General features: G+C 37.4%; 2 protein-coding genes, 1 long non-coding RNA gene and 1 pseudogene across 4 annotated transcripts; 3 read left to right on the plus strand and 1 right to left on the minus strand.

The window, feature by feature from the left end:
* Nucleotides 1-604: 604 nt before the first annotated feature.
* On the plus strand, nt 605-5,776 carry LOC139773460 (putative pre-mRNA-splicing factor ATP-dependent RNA helicase PRP1). The gene is made up of 9 exons (XM_071707888.1): nt 605-777; nt 1,360-1,715; nt 1,828-2,522; nt 2,607-2,837; nt 2,930-3,149; nt 3,369-3,491; nt 3,701-3,891; nt 3,977-4,139; nt 4,283-5,776. Exons 1-9 carry the CDS (start codon nt 725-727, stop codon nt 4,408-4,410), a joined length of 2,160 nt encoding a protein of 719 aa, XP_071563989.1. The 5' UTR covers nt 605-724; the 3' UTR covers nt 4,411-5,776.
* Nucleotides 5,777-5,959: 183 nt separating this feature from the next.
* Nucleotides 5,960-7,082, plus strand: LOC139773462 (uncharacterized). The gene is made up of 2 exons (XR_011718351.1): nt 5,960-6,339; nt 6,702-7,082. It is a non-coding gene; the product is annotated as an uncharacterized lncRNA (long non-coding RNA).
* A 7,081-nt stretch (nt 7,083-14,163) lies between these two features.
* LOC139773463 (uncharacterized) lies at nt 14,164-16,547 on the plus strand. Of its 2 annotated transcripts, none has more exons than XM_071707889.1 (5): nt 14,164-14,617; nt 14,982-15,188; nt 15,257-15,428; nt 15,507-15,604; nt 16,142-16,547. In XM_071707889.1, exons 1-5 carry the CDS (start codon nt 14,575-14,577, stop codon nt 16,405-16,407), a joined length of 786 nt encoding a protein of 261 aa, XP_071563990.1. In that variant the 5' UTR covers nt 14,164-14,574; the 3' UTR covers nt 16,408-16,547. The 2 variants fall into 2 exon arrangements, with proteins under 2 accessions (XP_071563990.1, XP_071563991.1); XM_071707890.1 differs by having other exon boundaries at nt 14,166-14,605.
* A 75-nt stretch (nt 16,548-16,622) lies between these two features.
* On the minus strand, nt 16,623-17,692 carry LOC139773494 (uncharacterized; annotated as a pseudogene).
* Nucleotides 17,693-17,804: the final 112 nt, after the last annotated feature.

A 17,804-nucleotide genomic window follows, 5' to 3' on the forward strand; every position in this document is an offset into this window, starting at 1 on the left:
GAAAATTCTATTTTCCAATATTTTTAATTTCTCTTTTATTCTTTTATTATAAAAGACATTCTGCTCTCTCTCTTCTTTCTCCTCTCAAATTCTTCTTCCCTGATGGAAATATCTTGCTGAAAGTACTGTAATGAAATCTGTACTGGGGATGAAAAGTAAAATAAAAGTTACTGAAAAATTACTGAATATATTTAAAATAAATTTAAAATAAATAATTTTCTTTATGAAATGTAATGTGATACTGTGAAATATAAGGAAAGTTAAATTATACTATTAAAAAGTAATAACAAAATTTTTTTTATACCAGGTATGATAAAATTTACTGAATCTAACTGAAAACTGAAATTTTACTGAAATATTGATGAAATAATGAAATTAGGTCAATTGAGAGAGATTTTCAGTAAAATTTCATTATATTTTCAGTAAAATATTTCTATCAGGGTTTTTATCTTCTTTTCCTTTTTTCCTCTCTCTCTCTCTCTCTCTCTCTCTCTCTCTCTCTCTCTCTCTCTCTCTCTCTCTCTCTCTCTCTCTCTCTCTCTCTCTCACACACACATCGCGACCGCCGTCAACACCATCTGCTGTCCCTTGCCTCTACCACAAAGGCAGGAAGCTCCAAGCCGCTGCTGCTGGCGCCTGCTTGCCATCTTGACTGACGCCTCGCTTGGAATTTCGTAAACAGTTTTGGCTCCTGCTTGACCGCGTCTGGAGCGACGGGGACGCTATGTCGAAGCGCAGGATCGAGGTCATGGATCCCTATGTCAAACGGAAAGCCACGTGAGTGCACCAACGTGTTCCCCGCGTTCGCGCGGACGACGCGTGACGGCGGGTACTCGGCGGCGGTCAGTCGTTCCCCTTTGCCATGTGCAATATCGCGGGCATCAGTATCAGCACCCCGTGCCAGTGCCAGCACTTGTCACGCGCGTCCTGGCGTTCCGCGTCCTGGCACGTGCGTGCTGATTTTCCGACGTCGTGTCCACGGAGACGACGAGTCTCGGACGTGTCTCGGGCTCGTCACTTCGACAGCCCCTCACTTCCGGCAACGAGGAAAACTCTCGTCGCTGCGCTTCGTAACGGTTCTTCTGTCTGACCTGTGTTTCGCATTTGCAATAAAATAAAACTATGTTTTTAATAGTCGCTCTTTCTCTAGCGAGCACATTATATATGCTTGTTCGCACACATCGCCGTGATTTTATTAATCTCGCACGTGTGCCGATGCGTGCGTTAACAATATCTCGAGGCCCCTCTGTTCTGCATAGAGATACTTGCTTTCAACTCAGTGCGTACGCCATTAGTTTGCGTACTGCTTGTTGCATACGTATGTAGAATGGAAAATTTCATACAATGATCATTTTGCAGGGACGGCTCCGTTTCCAACAATGCAACAATCCCAGGGCCCACGGCGGCGAAGAGCCAAGTACAGTTCAATCCATATACCATGCTGCCATACACGCCGAGATACTATGAACTTTATAAGAAAAGAATAACTCTGCCTGTGTTTGAATATCGCGCGGATTTTATGAGATTGCTGTCGCAGCATCAATGCATTGTTCTTGTTGGAGAGACAGGCTCCGGCAAAACTACCCAGATACCGCAATGGTGTGTAGAATATTCAAGAAGTATTGGAACGAAAGGAGTCGCCTGTACTCAACCCAGAAGAGTGGCAGCTATGAGCGTTGCTCAAAGAGTTTCAGAAGAAATGGACGTTGCCTTAGGTACGTATTATAATTATTTGTTATGTTGGATAATTAAAGAATATTGTAATATTATCAGAACAGTGCTGTGACGGTAATAAATTAAAAAAAAATTTCTGTAACTTTGTTACAGGTCAAGAAGTAGGATACAGCATCCGTTTTGAAGATTGCAGTTCGCCAAGGACCGTGCTGAAGTACATGACTGACGGTATGTTGCTTCGGGAAGGCATGTCTGATCCCATGTTGGATGCCTATCAAGTGATACTGCTAGATGAAGCTCATGAAAGAACATTAGCTACTGACTTGCTGATGGGTGTTTTGAAAGAAGTGATCAAACAGAGACCGGACTTGAAACTTGTGATTATGAGTGCTACCTTGGACGCTGGAAAGTTTCAGCAATATTTCGACAATGCACCGCTCATGAACGTACCTGGTAGAACACATCCGGTCGAGATATTTTATACGCCAGAGCCGGAGAGGGACTACTTGGAGGCGGCAATCAGAACTGTCATTCAGATACAGATGTGCGAAGAGATTCCCGGGGACCTTCTGCTGTTTTTGACCGGTCAGGAGGAAATTGAGGAAGCTTGCAAGAGAATTAAACGAGAAATGGACAACCTGGGACCTGAAGTTGGTGAACTAAAGTGTATACCACTGTATTCGACACTGCCACCGAATCTTCAACAGAGAATATTCGAAGCTGCTCCGCCTACCAAACCTAACGGTGCTATCGGCCGGAAAGTCGTCGTTTCGACTAATATCGCGGAGACATCGTTGACTATCGATGGGGTCGTCTTTGTCATAGATCCTGGTTTTGCCAAGCAAAAAGTAAATGCGACGTTTTAATTAATTTAAATTAATAATCTTTTACTATCAATAAACCTTGTTATTAATTTCTAATGCTTTTTATAGGTATACAACCCTAGGATTCGTGTCGAATCTCTTTTAGTGTCACCTATCAGCAAGGCTTCAGCGCAACAGAGAGCCGGTCGCGCTGGCAGAACAAGACCCGGGAAATGTTTCAGATTATACACAGAAAAGGCGTACAAAAACGAGATGCAAGATAATACCTACCCCGAGATTTTGCGTTCTAATCTTGGAAGCGTCGTATTGCAATTGAAGAAGCTTGGCATTGATGATCTGGTGCGTTTATCGTAATATTATATTATTAAAATAATAACTGATCATGTGTTTTTAAGTAAACATCGTAAAACTTATTGCATATTATACGACAGGTACATTTTGACTTTATGGATCCACCTGCGCCCGAAACTCTTATGAGAGCTTTGGAACTTCTGAATTATCTAGCAGCTCTTGACGATGATGGAAACCTGACGGATCTTGGCGCGGTAATGGCAGAGTTTCCATTAGATCCACAGTTGGCGAAGATGCTTATAGCTTCTTGCAATCATAATTGCAGCAATGAGATACTCAGCATTACTGCTATGCTCTCAGGTAACGTATTGGGGTTTGCTGTACGCGATAATACCCGTGCAACTGTTTACTAATAATTTAATAATTATTTTATTTATATTATGTATTATTAACTATTAATATATAATATTACGAAAATCATACGTAAAATATATAAGAAAGAGTTCTAAAAGTAAAGTAATAGAATCAGAATTGTGGTAAGATGACATGGTAGTATATTGATGATTGACATGGTATTAGTCCCACAGTGCTTTGTGAGGCCGAATGAATCGAAAAAGGCTGCGGATGACGCAAAAATGAAATTTGCACACATTGATGGTGATCATCTAACATTACTTAACGTGTATCACTCTTTCAAACAACGTAAGTACTTGCTTCTTATTATTTCTATCAATCTGAAATATTAGGCCTGTTCGTTTTCGCTGCACTTCTGACCTAGTGTAATAACTTAGAATGAAACAAATATATTTTCTTTAATTCTAACTTATCGCACTGGTTCAGAAGTGCAGCGAAAACGAACAGGCCTGTAGTTTGATAGTTCTACGGTTCTACCTGTGATGAATTAATTACAGATATGGACGATGTTCAATGGTGTTACGACAATTACGTGAATTATCGATCGCTGAAGAGCGGAGACAACGTAAGACAACAGTTGAGCAGAATAATGGACAGATTTGTATTAAAACGCACTTCGACGGACTTCAATTCAAAAGATTATTACATTAACATCAGGAAAGCTCTTGTTAATGGTTTCTTCATGCAGGTAACATAAATATTGAGTTTCTCTTTATATACCATGCTTTTATTTTATTTTATATGCATCTTAATATTGTTATTTCAACATGCAGGTAGCGCATTTAGAGAGAACGGGACATTATCTGACCATCAAAGATAACCAGGTAGTACAACTTCATCCGAGCAGTTGTCTCGATCACAAACCAGAGTGGGTTATTTATAATGAATTTGTGCTCACCACTAAAAATTACATCAGAACAGTCACTGACATTAAACGTAAGTTTTCTCGTGTTATTTTATTATACAATCGGTGCACATTCGGGCTAGACTATACTTTTTCTTTTCGTCGATTTATTACAATTAGTAGCATCCGTTAATTTAATTGTTTTTTTATTGAGATTTTATATATCTTTTTACAGCTGATTGGTTGCTCATGATAGCACCGCAATATTACGATCTACAAAATTTCCCCCAGTGTGAAGCGAAGAGACAGCTGGAGCTCACTCAAGCGAAATTAGATTCGAAACAGTATCAGGAAGGCTTCTAACCTCTATATACTTTAGACGTGGATTTGAAAATCGCAAGAAACTGTCGAGAATGCTCAGTCAAAATCTGCTTTTTAACGTGGCGAACTTCGGCACGCGACTTTCTCACCTATCGGAGTCACATCACATACGAAACATTGTGAGACACATTATGAAGAATCACACTTTCTGTCCTTCAACTCAAAAGGCACAGAAGAAGTATATTAAAACATTTAGGTTTCTGTACAAGCTCAGTGCTGGCTTGTACGATGTAAAAATTGAACATTTGAAAAATTTAATTTAAACTTTCGATATTTAAGCCCAAAAAAAAGGGAATGGAAATGGACAATTTATTAACTTGAGACACACAAGCAAAAGCATAGTTAATCGATAAGAGGGTTATTTATGTACATTTAAGAGAATGCTTAGTCTCTAAGTATTTTAACAGTAGAGTTCATTAATCGACGTTTACATTCGAACGCATTCGGATTGTCACTAGATATAATAGATTAATTTTTGTATTAAATGTTGACCATATAATGTGAAGGTATATAAAATGGCCACTATATACAGTAAAAAAGAACATAGTCTTCTCATATTCGCCTAAAGATTGTCTTGAAAAAAAAAACATTTCTTTTTCATTCATAACATGTCGCTCTTTTTGCCGTGGACTCGGATACGATTTAACGCTTCATATTCTGTGCCCCCTTCTCAAATTTAGAATATGTCGCAGTGTGTACGGTGGCATTTTTTTTTAATGATATGGATAGCGAGAATGACCTATGCTTGTAAACGCGCATAAACTTTTTACTAAATTGTTAGAATAAAGCTGAGAAACATTTCTAGACACGTCTGAAAGAATCAAATTAATGAAGAAAAAAGTATTTATGATATATTAATATAATAAAGTTCATAAGCACACAACATGCATGATACACACATACACACACATCTACATAGACGGTGGCCAGTTTATGAAAAAGCAGCATTCAGTGTAATAAAGCATCTTTATTAGCACCTGAAAGAAAAATTGAACTTGAGTATCCTATATGTTTATTGTTCATCATTAATAATCTACACATATTAACAATAAAAATATGGATTTTTTTTAGAGGGAAGGAAAGATGAAATAATTCTGTCTCGAATATTCGAAACGATTTTTGTAACTAACTCCGGAATTGTGTTACAGCTAGCTACTGTAACAGTTTCTTTTTTTTTTTTTTTTTTTTTTTGTTATACTTTGATATAACTATATAGATACTTTTTCGATTTTGTACATAAAATGCGCGAAAAAAAGATTTTTATGGAAATGTGAAATTAGTTATAACAAATGTTTTATTGCATTATATACGTTTTCATTCCAATAAACTCGAAGCTTTTATCTCAATATTAATATTGATTTTTATGTGTCTCACGTCTGGCCAAAAAATCGGTATGTATTATTTTATTAAATTAATAATTCTGATTTTAATAATTTTCTGTGGAGAAAACGATTCGAGATTAGCCTTATACTGATCTTACTTTATTATTGTTTGTACGTTCGTGGATTTTGACATTTCTTATTTTGGAGTACACGGTCGTTGCAAATGTGAATCATCGTATGTTACACGGACCTGCATGGAAGATGGAAGGAATTTTTGTTCGTGAAATTACATCATGAACGACTTGTGACTAAATTCCGATTAACTTAATCGGCGATTTTAACTCGCTGAGATATAGAAAGAGAAGGGAGTATACACTCGTGTGCACTCGGGTGACGTTTCCGAACGCAGCCCTGTTGACCCTTAAGCCCCTTGCACAATAGGCGATAGCGATAGCGACAGCGACAAGGGTGCCGACAAAGCTAGCTTTGTCGACAACCTTGTCGCTATCGCTATCGCCTATTGTGCAAGGGGCTTTAAGTTACTACGGAAGTAAAGCGGGGAACACAGACTTTTGCATAACGCATAAAGGTGCGATTTCACGATGACGCTCGACGCTGGATTCGAGCGTCAAATCTGGTCACGTGATAGATTTTTTAATTTCCGCGTCGAGTGAAAAAAGCTAAACTGCGTTTAGCTTTGACGCTCGACGCTACAACGATTCTTTTCTCTGTCAGGGGGGGTTTTTTCCAGTTCCTCGGGTGAGGAGGTTAGGTGCCTTGTACACTACGGCTTTTCTCAGTGCAGTGGTTAGGTTATATTTCGCGTCCCTCTGAATTTTTAAACAAATACTACGTTTACGCGAGCATACTTCTGTAGTAACTTGCGATAATTCACTCGTTTACGCGGAAGAAATTATTGTAAGTTACTACAAAATCCCGTTTTGTAAACAGGACCTTCTCCGCGAGACGGTCGATCGGTACGGTTCTCGCGATCATTGATCGTAGAAGGATGCCAGACTCGCGGTTTTTGCCAGCCACTGCCAGCCAGTGGTGGGGATGGGCAGAGATGCCAACTTTACGGTTCAGCAACGCAGCCGAGCGCTTCGGCTGGCTTCGGCCAGCTTCGAGCGTCAGCGGTAGAAAAGGATAGACAGATCTGCTGTCTTTTTCTTCTCTCTCGAGCTATGGCTATTGGCTATGCGATTTCGGATCTCGTGAATGCCGAGTTGACGAGGCGACCAGGCGACGCGTGACATTATATCGGCGCGCGACATTAATTATCGATGTATTTTCCTACATATTAATAAATCTAAAAAATTATTTAATAAAGAATTATTATATACATTTTTTTATATGTTAATACAAAATTAAAATTTAAATTAAAATATAAAAATCCACTCTTGGTCAATATGTACGTTTTTTTATTTAAAAAGAATCACTGTTTATTCAACAATCTCTATTTAAAGAATTAATTTCAGCGCAATATGATATTATTAAGTACTAAAAAAAATTATAGTTTATACACTGTTCTTCTTTCTGTCTTTGAATTTATTTTCCATTAAATGTATAAAGGTTATTCTACATAGAAGTCGTAGTCGTGAGTTGTAAGAAATTGACCAATCACATTCGAAGTTGAAGAGAATATTCAATCTGTGATTGGTCAATTTCTTACAACTCACGACTACGACTTCTATGTAGAATAAGGGTAACGTACATATTGTTGCTCAACGGAAACCGCGAGAAGGTGGTGGTCTCTTCCGCCAGGAGAGAAATGTAAAAATAATTTTTGCACCCTGGGTGTGTGTGTTTGAGTGTGTGTGTGTGTGTGTGTGTGTGTGTGTGTGTGTGTGTGTGTGTGTGTGTGTGTGTGTACACTACACATGCATTTATGTTCCACAAGCGATCGAGATGTCTATTACGGAAAGATTTCTTACGCTTCTAATTTTTAAGCGTGATGTTCATTACGGACATTATTTATTACACGCTTATACTCTTTAAGCGTGATGTCTACTACGGACAAGATGTTTTACACGCTTATCATTTTGAAGCGTGATGTCTTTTATAAACAAAACTAGCTTTTGAGCCCGCGCGAAGCGGGTGTATCTCATTCTCTTTTCTTTTTGTAAATCCCTTTACCAGTCATCGCCCAAATCAATCACTTTTACATTTTGTATCTGTAATTTTTAGTCAATTTTATTTATATAAAAAACCTACGACGCCATTGATCGTCGATCCGCCGATACGTTGCTTCGTTCCCCTCTCGCGTGGCATTCGTGTCTGTGTCGTCTCGTCTCGTCTCGCGATTCGCCCTGTATCGTCACCGTCGCTGTACCGCGCCGTGCCGTGCCGTGTCGTGTCGTGTCGTGTCGTGTCGTGTCGTCTCGTCGCAACGGGCGCAATTTCGCCCGCTGGGCGCGATCAGCTTTGTTAAGGGGATCCTGCAGCCGTATGATTTACCGACATTATCGTTTTTCGATGGATCTTTTAATTGGCTTTATAGAATTGCAAAAATCTTTTACAGAATTAAAGTCCGCACAAAAATCTAGGGTAGCAAACGCGATTTTATATCAAAAACACCAAAAAATTAAAAATATTACTTATTTGGGCACATACGCAGCTGTCACCTGACGACAATATTTGCTTAAAACAAAAATTCTGCAGTTTATACATACATAATGTTTATCATCTGCCCTTGGGAAAACATGTAGGAATAATATCGTGCAAGTAGAAGTAAGATTCAATGCGCACAAAAAAAGATCCATCGAAAAATTATTTTAGTAATGCAAATACGGATGCAGAATGACAAGAAGAGCAGCAACAGTAGTTGCCGGATCTTGCGAGAGATGGCGAGCAATCGAAAAAAGGACAGATGTCATTTCGTTAGACAAAGACAGATATAGAGAAAACAAAATTAGAAAAGTTGACATTATCGACATCGAGGAAGTTCGCTTGTCACTGCAGGATTCCCTTAAGGGGATGCTAAAGCCGTTCAAATTACCGACAAAAACAGTCAAAGCTCCTATTTTGAAACGGCTTTACAGATCGCAAAATCCTTTTACAGGAGTAAAGTAGAGGTACTAATGAAGTGCGGGATTGTCAAATAATTAGTAATAATTGAAAAAATTTTTAAAATGCTGTCACCTCATAACCTTATTTTCTAATATAAACAGTTGTATACGTAATATGTACGAAATTAAACTTTCCCGCACTTCAGAAGACGTGCACAAACAATAACGTACCTTTGAAATTGAGATCGAAAGCCTAGAATAAAAATGGGAGCTTTGAAACGATCGTGTATATTTTTCACAAAAATATTCACGCAGAGCAGCAATCATGTCACAGCAGTAGTTCACGGATCTTGCGAGAGACGGCGTGATGGCGCACGCAGTTGTGGGCAGTTTCGGGGTTGGCTACATTGTCTGATTCCTACACAGCAATCGAACCAGGACAGATATATGATACAGATATCTCGTTAGGCATTTTTACATTTTTTTCAATTATTACTAATTATTTTACAATCCCACCCTTCATTAGTACCTAAACTTTACTCCTGTAAAAGGATTTTGCGATCTATGAAGCCGTTTCAAAGAACGAGCTTTGAAAGATATGTGGTACAGATATCTCGTTAGGCATTTTTTACATTTTTTTCAATTATTACTAATTATTTTACAATCCCGCACTTCATTAGTACCTCTACTTTACTCCTGTAAAAGGAATTTGCGATCTATGAAGCCGTTTCAAAGAACGAGCTTTGAAAGATATGTGGTACAGATATCCCGTTAGGTATTTTTACATTTTTTTTCAATTATTACTAATTATTTTACAATCCCACCCTTCATTAGTACCTAAACTTTACTCCTGTAAAAGGATTTTGCGATCTATGAAGCCGTTTCAAAGAACGAGCTTTGACAGATATGTCGTACAGATGCCTCGTTAGGCATTGGGCGCGTTCAAGCAGACCAAGCCGCTGAGTAGCAGTCGAACGTGATTGGCTCTTACTTTTAGAACCAACCAATCACGCAGAGTGTTGATCAGATGAACTCAACGATATATCTGTCTAAAACTCGTTCTTTGAAACGGCTTCATAGATCGCAAAATCCTTTTACAGGAGTAAAGTATAGGTACTAATGAAGGGTGGGATTGTAAAATAATTAGTAATAATTGAAAAAAATGTAAAATGGCCGCGTTCAGCAGACACACTGTTGACATGATGTACAGATGCCTCGTTAGGCATTTTTACATTTTTTCCAATTATTACTACTTTTTTTATATATTCCCACTCTTCATTAGTACCTCTACTTTACTCCTGTAAAAGGATTTTGCGATTATAAAGCCGTTTCAAAGAACGAGCTTGACAGATATGTCATACAGATGCCTCGTTAGGCATTTTTTACATTTTTTCAATTATTACTAATTATATATGTATACATATATCTTCCATCGCGTAAATTCTGCAAATGAACTTTGCTTGAAAAATACATATGATATAAAGGCACAAAAGAAATTTATGCAGAATTATTCTTAGTACAAAGTAATCGGAGCACGATTCTGGAGACGTCCCGTGTCCGCGATATTGTCATCGTGGACGAGGCTCCGGGCCCAGAGAAAAAATAATCGTACTAACGATCGATAGACCCCCGATATTGTCGTACAAATGTATGTCTACCTATCCCACTATCCCTAGCTTCTTCTCCTCTGTATATTATAATGAAAAAAAACGTATCCAACTGAAAAAGGCCCGTTTAGCGACATAGGAAGCCGATGCCAGTCTCACGCGAAAAGCGAACGTCGAATTTATAACACAATGGCTGCGTTCGGGAAGCGCGCTATTAGCGCTATTGCATCATTCTATCTTTATCGTTCATCAGGTGTAAAACAAGGATAAAATAAGCAAATAGCACTAATAGTGTCTTCCCGAACGCACCCAATAAATTAGTATTTAGCATCTCGAATTTCTATCAAGAAACGAGACAGGTCATTTTTTTGTTTTCTAACCGAATTTCACTAATATCTAAACGTCAGAAACGCACGTGGTCCGAGTTAGCACAGTCCGACAGATTTCTTCCTATAGACGGCATAGTTGCCAAAATATATTTCATGCATGAAAAGAAAATTAATCTGCACAAATCAAATAATATTATGAGCGCGAAAAATATACACGAAGAATTTATTTTGAGAATCAGAAAGATTAAAAAAACGCGACAAAGTTTTTTCCCTCCGGATGAAATTCCAACGTGCGCTTCTAAGGTCAACGTGCATCCTTTGCTAAACGAATGAATTCATACTCATTTTGCTGCCAGATTTTTATTGACGTGATACAGACGGGTGTACATCTGAGCCTCAATAAAACGCGAGTAATCGTAAATCAATTATGCGAAAAATATTAGATCTTATATTCGTCAATAAAGTTATAAAATCCGCAAACAATGCGAAAATTTGCGCATAGTCCCTCGTGATCAAATATAAATGCATCGCGTCGCTTCGCTAATGATCGGATAAACACTCTCGAAAACGCAACAAAATATTTGCTCCACGAAATAAGCTCGCACAAATTGCATCTGACAAAACTGAAATTTAACAATTATATATAAAATCAAAAGCTATAAATTAGTTTTTTGTTTTGAACAAGAGAAGTTGAGACACGTAGCGATAAAATTGAATGAATTCTCAACACAATAAAAATAAGTTTAATAATTTTCTTCTACGGTTTTCGTTTCCTTTTTAAGAAATAAAGATGTTAAAAAAAATCAATACAAAGTATATAATATGTTACAAAAGTTTCTCTTGGTGTAAATTTTCAAAAGGAGGAAAGCAAGTTTGAAAGAATAATATGATAAATCAACATTCTCTGAATACATATTAGAAACCATTTTTTTATATACAATTTCTTTTTTATTATCTGGTACATCTTTTTTCTAATTAGACTGATTGCTAATATATCTTTTAATATGCATAAAAATATATATTTAAATTCTTAGTGCTTCTGCATGATAGTGCAATAATTTCAGATTTTTTGCCATCACCTATTACTTCAGACTATCAATCTTACTGAAAAGGAACCTGCGTAGATTTAAACAAATAATGGAGAATTATGAATAATATGAGGTTTCCAACGCTGAGCTTTTTATGTAAACTCTTTCAAAGGATCTATCCATTCTTGATGGGGTAAAATAATAACTTCTATAACAAATGCAATAAATATTAAATTTATAGTATTGATTTATATAATTAATTTTATTCTGTCTTTATATAGAAAAATATACACTCAGTCTTAGCATCAGAGTAGAGGGTAACGCAGCTGATGAACAGTATAGATATAATAACAAACTGAATAAAAATCTTATTAATATATCATTATGTTATAATAATTAAGATTTTTATTCAGTTTGTTATCTATACTGTTCATCAGCTGCGTTACCCTCTACTCTGATGCTAAGACTGAGTGTATATTTTTCTATATATAAGGACAGAATAAAATTAGTTATATAAATCAATACTATAAATTTAATATTTATTGCATTTGTTATAGAAGTTATTATTTTACCCCATCAAGAATGGATAGATCCTTTGAAAGAGTTTTACATCATTCATTTACATTACAAGAAAAAAATTATTTGAGGTGCAAGAGATGCAGTAAATTGCCACGTCTAATAAGTACCCGCGTCAATACATACTATGTATACTAATTCACATTCTCAATTATGCTACTGTTATTATTTGTCATCAGACAATTATAAACATACACATAATAATTAGATACATATTATATATATATACGCACATGTGTGCATAAGAATATATGTAATTTATAAAAAGCGGGTGCTTATCAGCCTTGATACGTTACTGCCTTCTGCTACGGACGGCCAGAAAGCATTTTCAGGTTCAGGCCGTATTGCTAAAGAATCCATAGACGCGGCAACGCCGCGCGGCGTTGCCGCGTCTATAGCATATGTCTCTCTACCGTGCGTCCGTGTGAGCAATTCAGTGGTGTGTGTACGTGTACGGACATACACCACTTCATAGAACCTGAAATTAGTTGGTAACACTGAAACCGGAGTTTCGCGTTGTCACCACGCGAGGTCTCCAATATCAGTTCGGCCTTTGCTTTAGTTGACAGAGTTGACATTACCGACGTCGAGGAAGTTCGGCCTTAGCTTTAGGGCCTGAGCAGAATAGCTGACTTATAATTTCAAGACAGTGTTTTATGCTTTAAATCTTTGTTTTTAGCAACGCACAATACTGTCTTGTGTCTCAAGTCTTAAACGAGTGTACAAAGTGTCAACATTGTAAGACTTGAGACATAAGACAGTATTGTGCGTTGCTAAAAACAAAGATCTAAAGCATAAAACACTGTCTTAAAATTATAAGTCAGCTATTCTGCTCAGGCCCTTAGCATCCCCTTAAGGGGATCCTGCAGTGACAGACGAACTTCCTCGATGTCGATAATGTCAACCTTTCTAATTTTGTTTTCCCTATATCTGTCTTTGTCTAACGAAATGACATCTGTCCTTGTTTGATTGCTCGCCATCTCTTGCAAGATTCGACAACTACTGTTGCTGCTCTTCTTGTCAGTCTGCATCCGTATTTGCAGTACTAAAATAAAATTCACATTTTTCTTTTATTGTACGCATTGAATCTTACTTCTACTTGCACGATATTATTCCTACATGTTTTCCTAAGGCTAGGAGACAAACATTATGTATGTATAAACTGCAGAATTTTTGTTTTAACCAAATATTGTCGTCAGGTGACAGCTGTATGTGCCCAAATAAGTAACATTTTTAATTTTTTAGTGTTTTTTTTATATAAAATCGCGTTTGCTAGCCTAGATTTTTGTGCGTACTTTAATTCTGTAAAAGATTTTTGCAATTCTATAAAGCCAATTAAAAGATTTATGTGAAAACGATAATGTCGGTAAATCATACGGCTGCAGGATCCCCTTAAGGGGATGCTGGAGCCGCAGGCGAACTCGATCAGCGTCGATAAAGAAGTGCTCACCGACTATATCTGTCCTTGTATAGACAAGGATATAGACAAGGATAGCACCTAACCTTGCATCTTCCACTGGTCTAAGTAATATCTTTCTTTTTAGGCTTCAAATCTTACTTCTAATTGCACGATATTATTCCTGACAGTTTTTTGTAGAGGGCTGCATCACTATTTTCTATAGAAATACTGCAGAATTTTTGTATAAAGCAAATATTGTCGTCAGGTGAAGACAATATTTATAAAAATAAATTTTTTTTTTAGTTTATCAGAAAAAATCATGTACAGCCCTCTACATTTTTGTGCGTACTTTAATCGTGTAAAAGGATTTTCCATTCTGTTCAGCCAATTCAAAGATATTGCTTAGACCGATTATGCCTTGTCGGTAAATCATACGGCTGCAGGATCCCCTTAAGGGTCGACAGGAGTAACACTACCGACCTCTGTCGGGTTGCTTAGCTGCGAGTCCGTATTTTATTTATTATAAATTTTTTAAGAGCCAAAATGGAAAATCCGGCTAGAAACGGTTTTTCCCAAATTTTAGCCAAATTAATTAACAAATCTCATTAAACTTATGCTTGTTTTAATCAGTAAGATCAGCCGCAACCCGGTACATAGCCGGATTTTCCATTTTGGCTCTTAAAAAATTTATAATAAATAAAATACGGACTCGCAGCTAAGCAACCCGACAGAGGTCGGTAGTGTTACTCCTGTCGACCCTTAACCGGGTGCAATCGTCGCACATTCCTCCCCCCCGCGGGTGTCTCGTTCTTCTTCCCGAAGCGGGGGCGGCTGAGGATCCGCATAGGAATCATAGGAGAACTGGTTTTTAGCCCAAATGAGAGATCTGCCGTTCAAGCACGAGGGATGTAAGTCGAGATGTAAGCTTGCGGGATAGACAAGCCGAGCCGATTCATTACCTCGGTTTCCGATTATCGATGGGTTCTAATTTAACCGGGCTAACTACCTAATTAATTTTCTGCCCCGTGCAATGTATCGCGCGAGTAAAAACGGTCCCAGTCAGGGTCGTACGAGGGGAGAGTGGTTTCCACTTACCCTGCCTGTCTGTCTTATCCCGTCTCGTTGCAGAGATCACTGTCCTGACAAAATCCCCTTAAATTTAGTCAATATTTACGGACTTTATATTCGGACATTAATATATAGTTATTCGTGCGGTTGCCGCACAACCAGACACTTTGAAAATTTTTTGAGAATGACAAATCCTTGTAATTCGTCATTTTGCAGCTGAACCGGTCAGACTCTCCAGAAAATCGACTGGAGTACCCATCGCGAAAACTGCCCGAAACAAAAAACTGACCGATGTAGAAGTGGAACTTCTCATCCTGGGAGTGCAGAAACGGACTCCTTTATGGGATATCTCATTACCGTTGGAGCAAAGAAATCGAGAGACTGTACGGCGTCTCTGGGATGAAGTCTCCGCAGAACTGAATGGTAAGGAATAATATGTCTCTTCACATAAGTGATTTGAGCCTCGTCTTGATTGTAATTTACTGTTATAGGCAAACTAAATGCAACAGATGCTCAAAAAAAATTTAAAAGCTTGCGAGACACATTTCGAAAAATTGTTCAAGCTGAGCAGCATGCCAGCGGTTCCGCAAGAATTGACATCAAGGAGAAGTGGAAATATTACGACACGATGGAATTTCTGCGCGATTCTTGCCTGTTACGAACGTAATACTTCTTTCCTTAAATCTTATTTTAATGTTGGTTTTATAATAGTAATTATTATTATTACAATTTTTTTGGTAGAACCCACACAAATGTGAGTCAGGATTTGCAAGAAGAAGCTGATCATACAACTACACCAAATGATGACGACAGAGATGACATTAGCACCACAATATCAAGTATGGGAAATTCATAGATATTCCAATATAAAAATTGTGTAAATTAGAAACTTGCACGTTGCATCATTATTTTATTTCGATCATAAAAAATCTCTCTGAGCAAGAGGATCTTTCAATTTTTGTTTCCTCCTGGAGGAAGCTTCGAGAACGAAATTGATTTGAACTGATGAGAAAGCAATGGCAAGTTTCTAATTTGCACGCTTTTTTTATAAAGTTTGCGTGAAAAATAATTTTTTTACAAATCTCAATCCCCTGAAAATCTAAATTTTCTTAGCAATTTTATATATACATATCTTTTATGATGCTGTATTAGCGTACAAAAATGTAGCCAGTTATCACAGAACTTTCCAGCGTAAAAACACATTTTCTGAAAACTCGAACCTCTTTAAAATGTTTCATCGATTTTCTTAAGGTCAAATACTAATATCCTTCTATTTCTTTCTTTTTCTTAGAGTAAACAGATGAATAATAATAATAATAATAATAATAATAGCAATAGTGATAATGATAATAATGGCAATGATGATTATGTTACAGCTTCACCAGACTCACATAGAAGATCTCGCAGAAACACAGTCACAGATGAAGAATCTGTAAGCGTAATGAATAGAATCGCAGATGCCTTGTCTAGAGAGGAGCCAAATATCGTTTTACTAGCGCCCCCTCCATCGGATGAAGTTGACGCTATGTTGCATGCAGCAGGACTTCAATTGCGTCGACTACCGTACGCGAGACGGTTGGAAACACTTTTGGACATCGTACAAATGGTTCACACTCGAGTGATGAATGAGGAAACGCAATAAAACGAATCGAGGAAATGCAATAAAAACATTATATTTTCGTTTAAAATATAGTTTATACATTACATATAAAAATGTAATAGTTTAATATATTAATATGACAGCGTGCGGCATTGAAGCGTGCAATACGAGTAACAAATTCAGTTGTGATTTTTATTTAATCCTTTACCTATAACGAAACTGCAACGGGTGCTTCAAATTTCTTTACAGCAGAATATTTATATAACCGAACAGAGAGCGTATTAAAAATAAAGTATTAATCCTACTTAAAATGTACTAAGCTATTCCATCATCGCTCAAATTAAAGGGATTGTTTTAGTTACGATTATATTGCCAGGGAACAGCTCCTTCTCCATTGAAAAAATTAGAAAATTCTTCCCTAATAGCTATGGCAGATCGGCTACTGTTATGGTTACCGTAAATACCAACATCTTGGAGTGCCGAATCCTTTACTTCTTGTCTCCAAGATGCAGGAATTAAACCGTTAGAACCATATTGATCAACCATATTTGGTGAAATATATTCATTTGTATCGTCACGCTTTCGAAGCCAATTATGGAGACATATGATGGCCTTAATCATGTTAATTGTGTTATCAACAGTAGCATTGATGGGTCTTTTTAGAATTCTCCACTGACTGACCAATATTCCGAAGGCATTTTCAATAGTTCTTCGAGCACGGCTGAGACGATAGTTAAAAATATTCCGATCTTGGCTAAGACCTCCTCTGCCAGGATACGGTCGAAGTAAATAATCACTTAGTTGAAATGCTTCGTCACCGACAAGAACATACGGCAAAGGCATTCCATCGACTGTCAGCCGTTCTGGTTTCGGTACATTCATTTGTCTCTCGTTGAATTTTTGGCCCATTATGGAATCTCTAAAAATTCCGCCATCACTGCGACGGCCATAGGCACCTATTTCGACTAATGTGAATATATATTTTGCATCACAGATTCCCAACAATACAATGCTGTGAGCATTTTTATAATTAAAATATGCGGAGCCAGCATTGTCAGGACACTACAAAAAAATATTATTTACTGATGCAATTTATCATTCATTAAACTCTTTAATATTTCTACATACCTCAATTAATATATGTTTCCCGTCAATAGCACCTATACAATGATTGAACTGCCATTGGTTTTCAAATTCTCGAGCAATGTTCAACCAGTCTGTTGTTTTCAATGGAAACGGCAGTACTTCTTTTCTGAGACAATTCCAAAGGGCATGTTTCCCCAATAATGTTACTTGCTGTAGTAATAGTCCGGGAGCCCGCTGCCATTTTTTATGACCAAAATTAAGAAACCTAAGATTTTGCTGTATGGTTCATTTAGTATTGCTACTAAACGAAGTGACCGTTAGCTTGCGCATTTGCGGTGGGTGTTGCCGCGGCA

The sequence above is a fragment of the Temnothorax nylanderi genome, unplaced genomic scaffold (genome assembly GCF_030848795.1).
Source record: "Temnothorax nylanderi isolate EJ_2023f unplaced genomic scaffold, tnyl_v1.0 TNYL_tig0062_pilon, whole genome shotgun sequence".
Lineage (NCBI taxonomy): Eukaryota > Metazoa > Arthropoda > Insecta > Hymenoptera > Formicidae > Temnothorax > Temnothorax nylanderi.

What these genes read in the sequence shown, in the direction of transcription:
- LOC139773460 (XM_071707888.1), top strand. Translation starts at nt 725, where the DNA reads ATGTCGAAGCGCAGGATCGAGGTCATGGATCCCTATGTCAAACGGAAA. An exon ending in CATTACTGCTATGCTCTCAG is followed by an intron (nt 3,150 to 3,368) that starts GTAACGTATTGG and finishes ACATGGTATTAG; the next exon opens with TCCCACAGTGCTTTGTGAGG. An exon ending in AACAGTCACTGACATTAAAC is followed by an intron (nt 4,140 to 4,282) that starts GTAAGTTTTCTC and finishes ATCTTTTTACAG; the next exon opens with CTGATTGGTTGCTCATGATA.
- LOC139773463 (XM_071707889.1), top strand. Translation starts at nt 14,575, where the DNA reads ATGAGAGATCTGCCGTTCAAGCACGAGGGATGTAAGTCGAGAT. An exon ending in GATTCTTGCCTGTTACGAAC is followed by an intron (nt 15,429 to 15,506) that starts GTAATACTTCTT and finishes TTTTTTTGGTAG; the next exon opens with AACCCACACAAATGTGAGTC. An exon ending in CATTAGCACCACAATATCAA is followed by an intron (nt 15,605 to 16,141) that starts GTATGGGAAATT and finishes ATTATGTTACAG; the next exon opens with CTTCACCAGACTCACATAGA.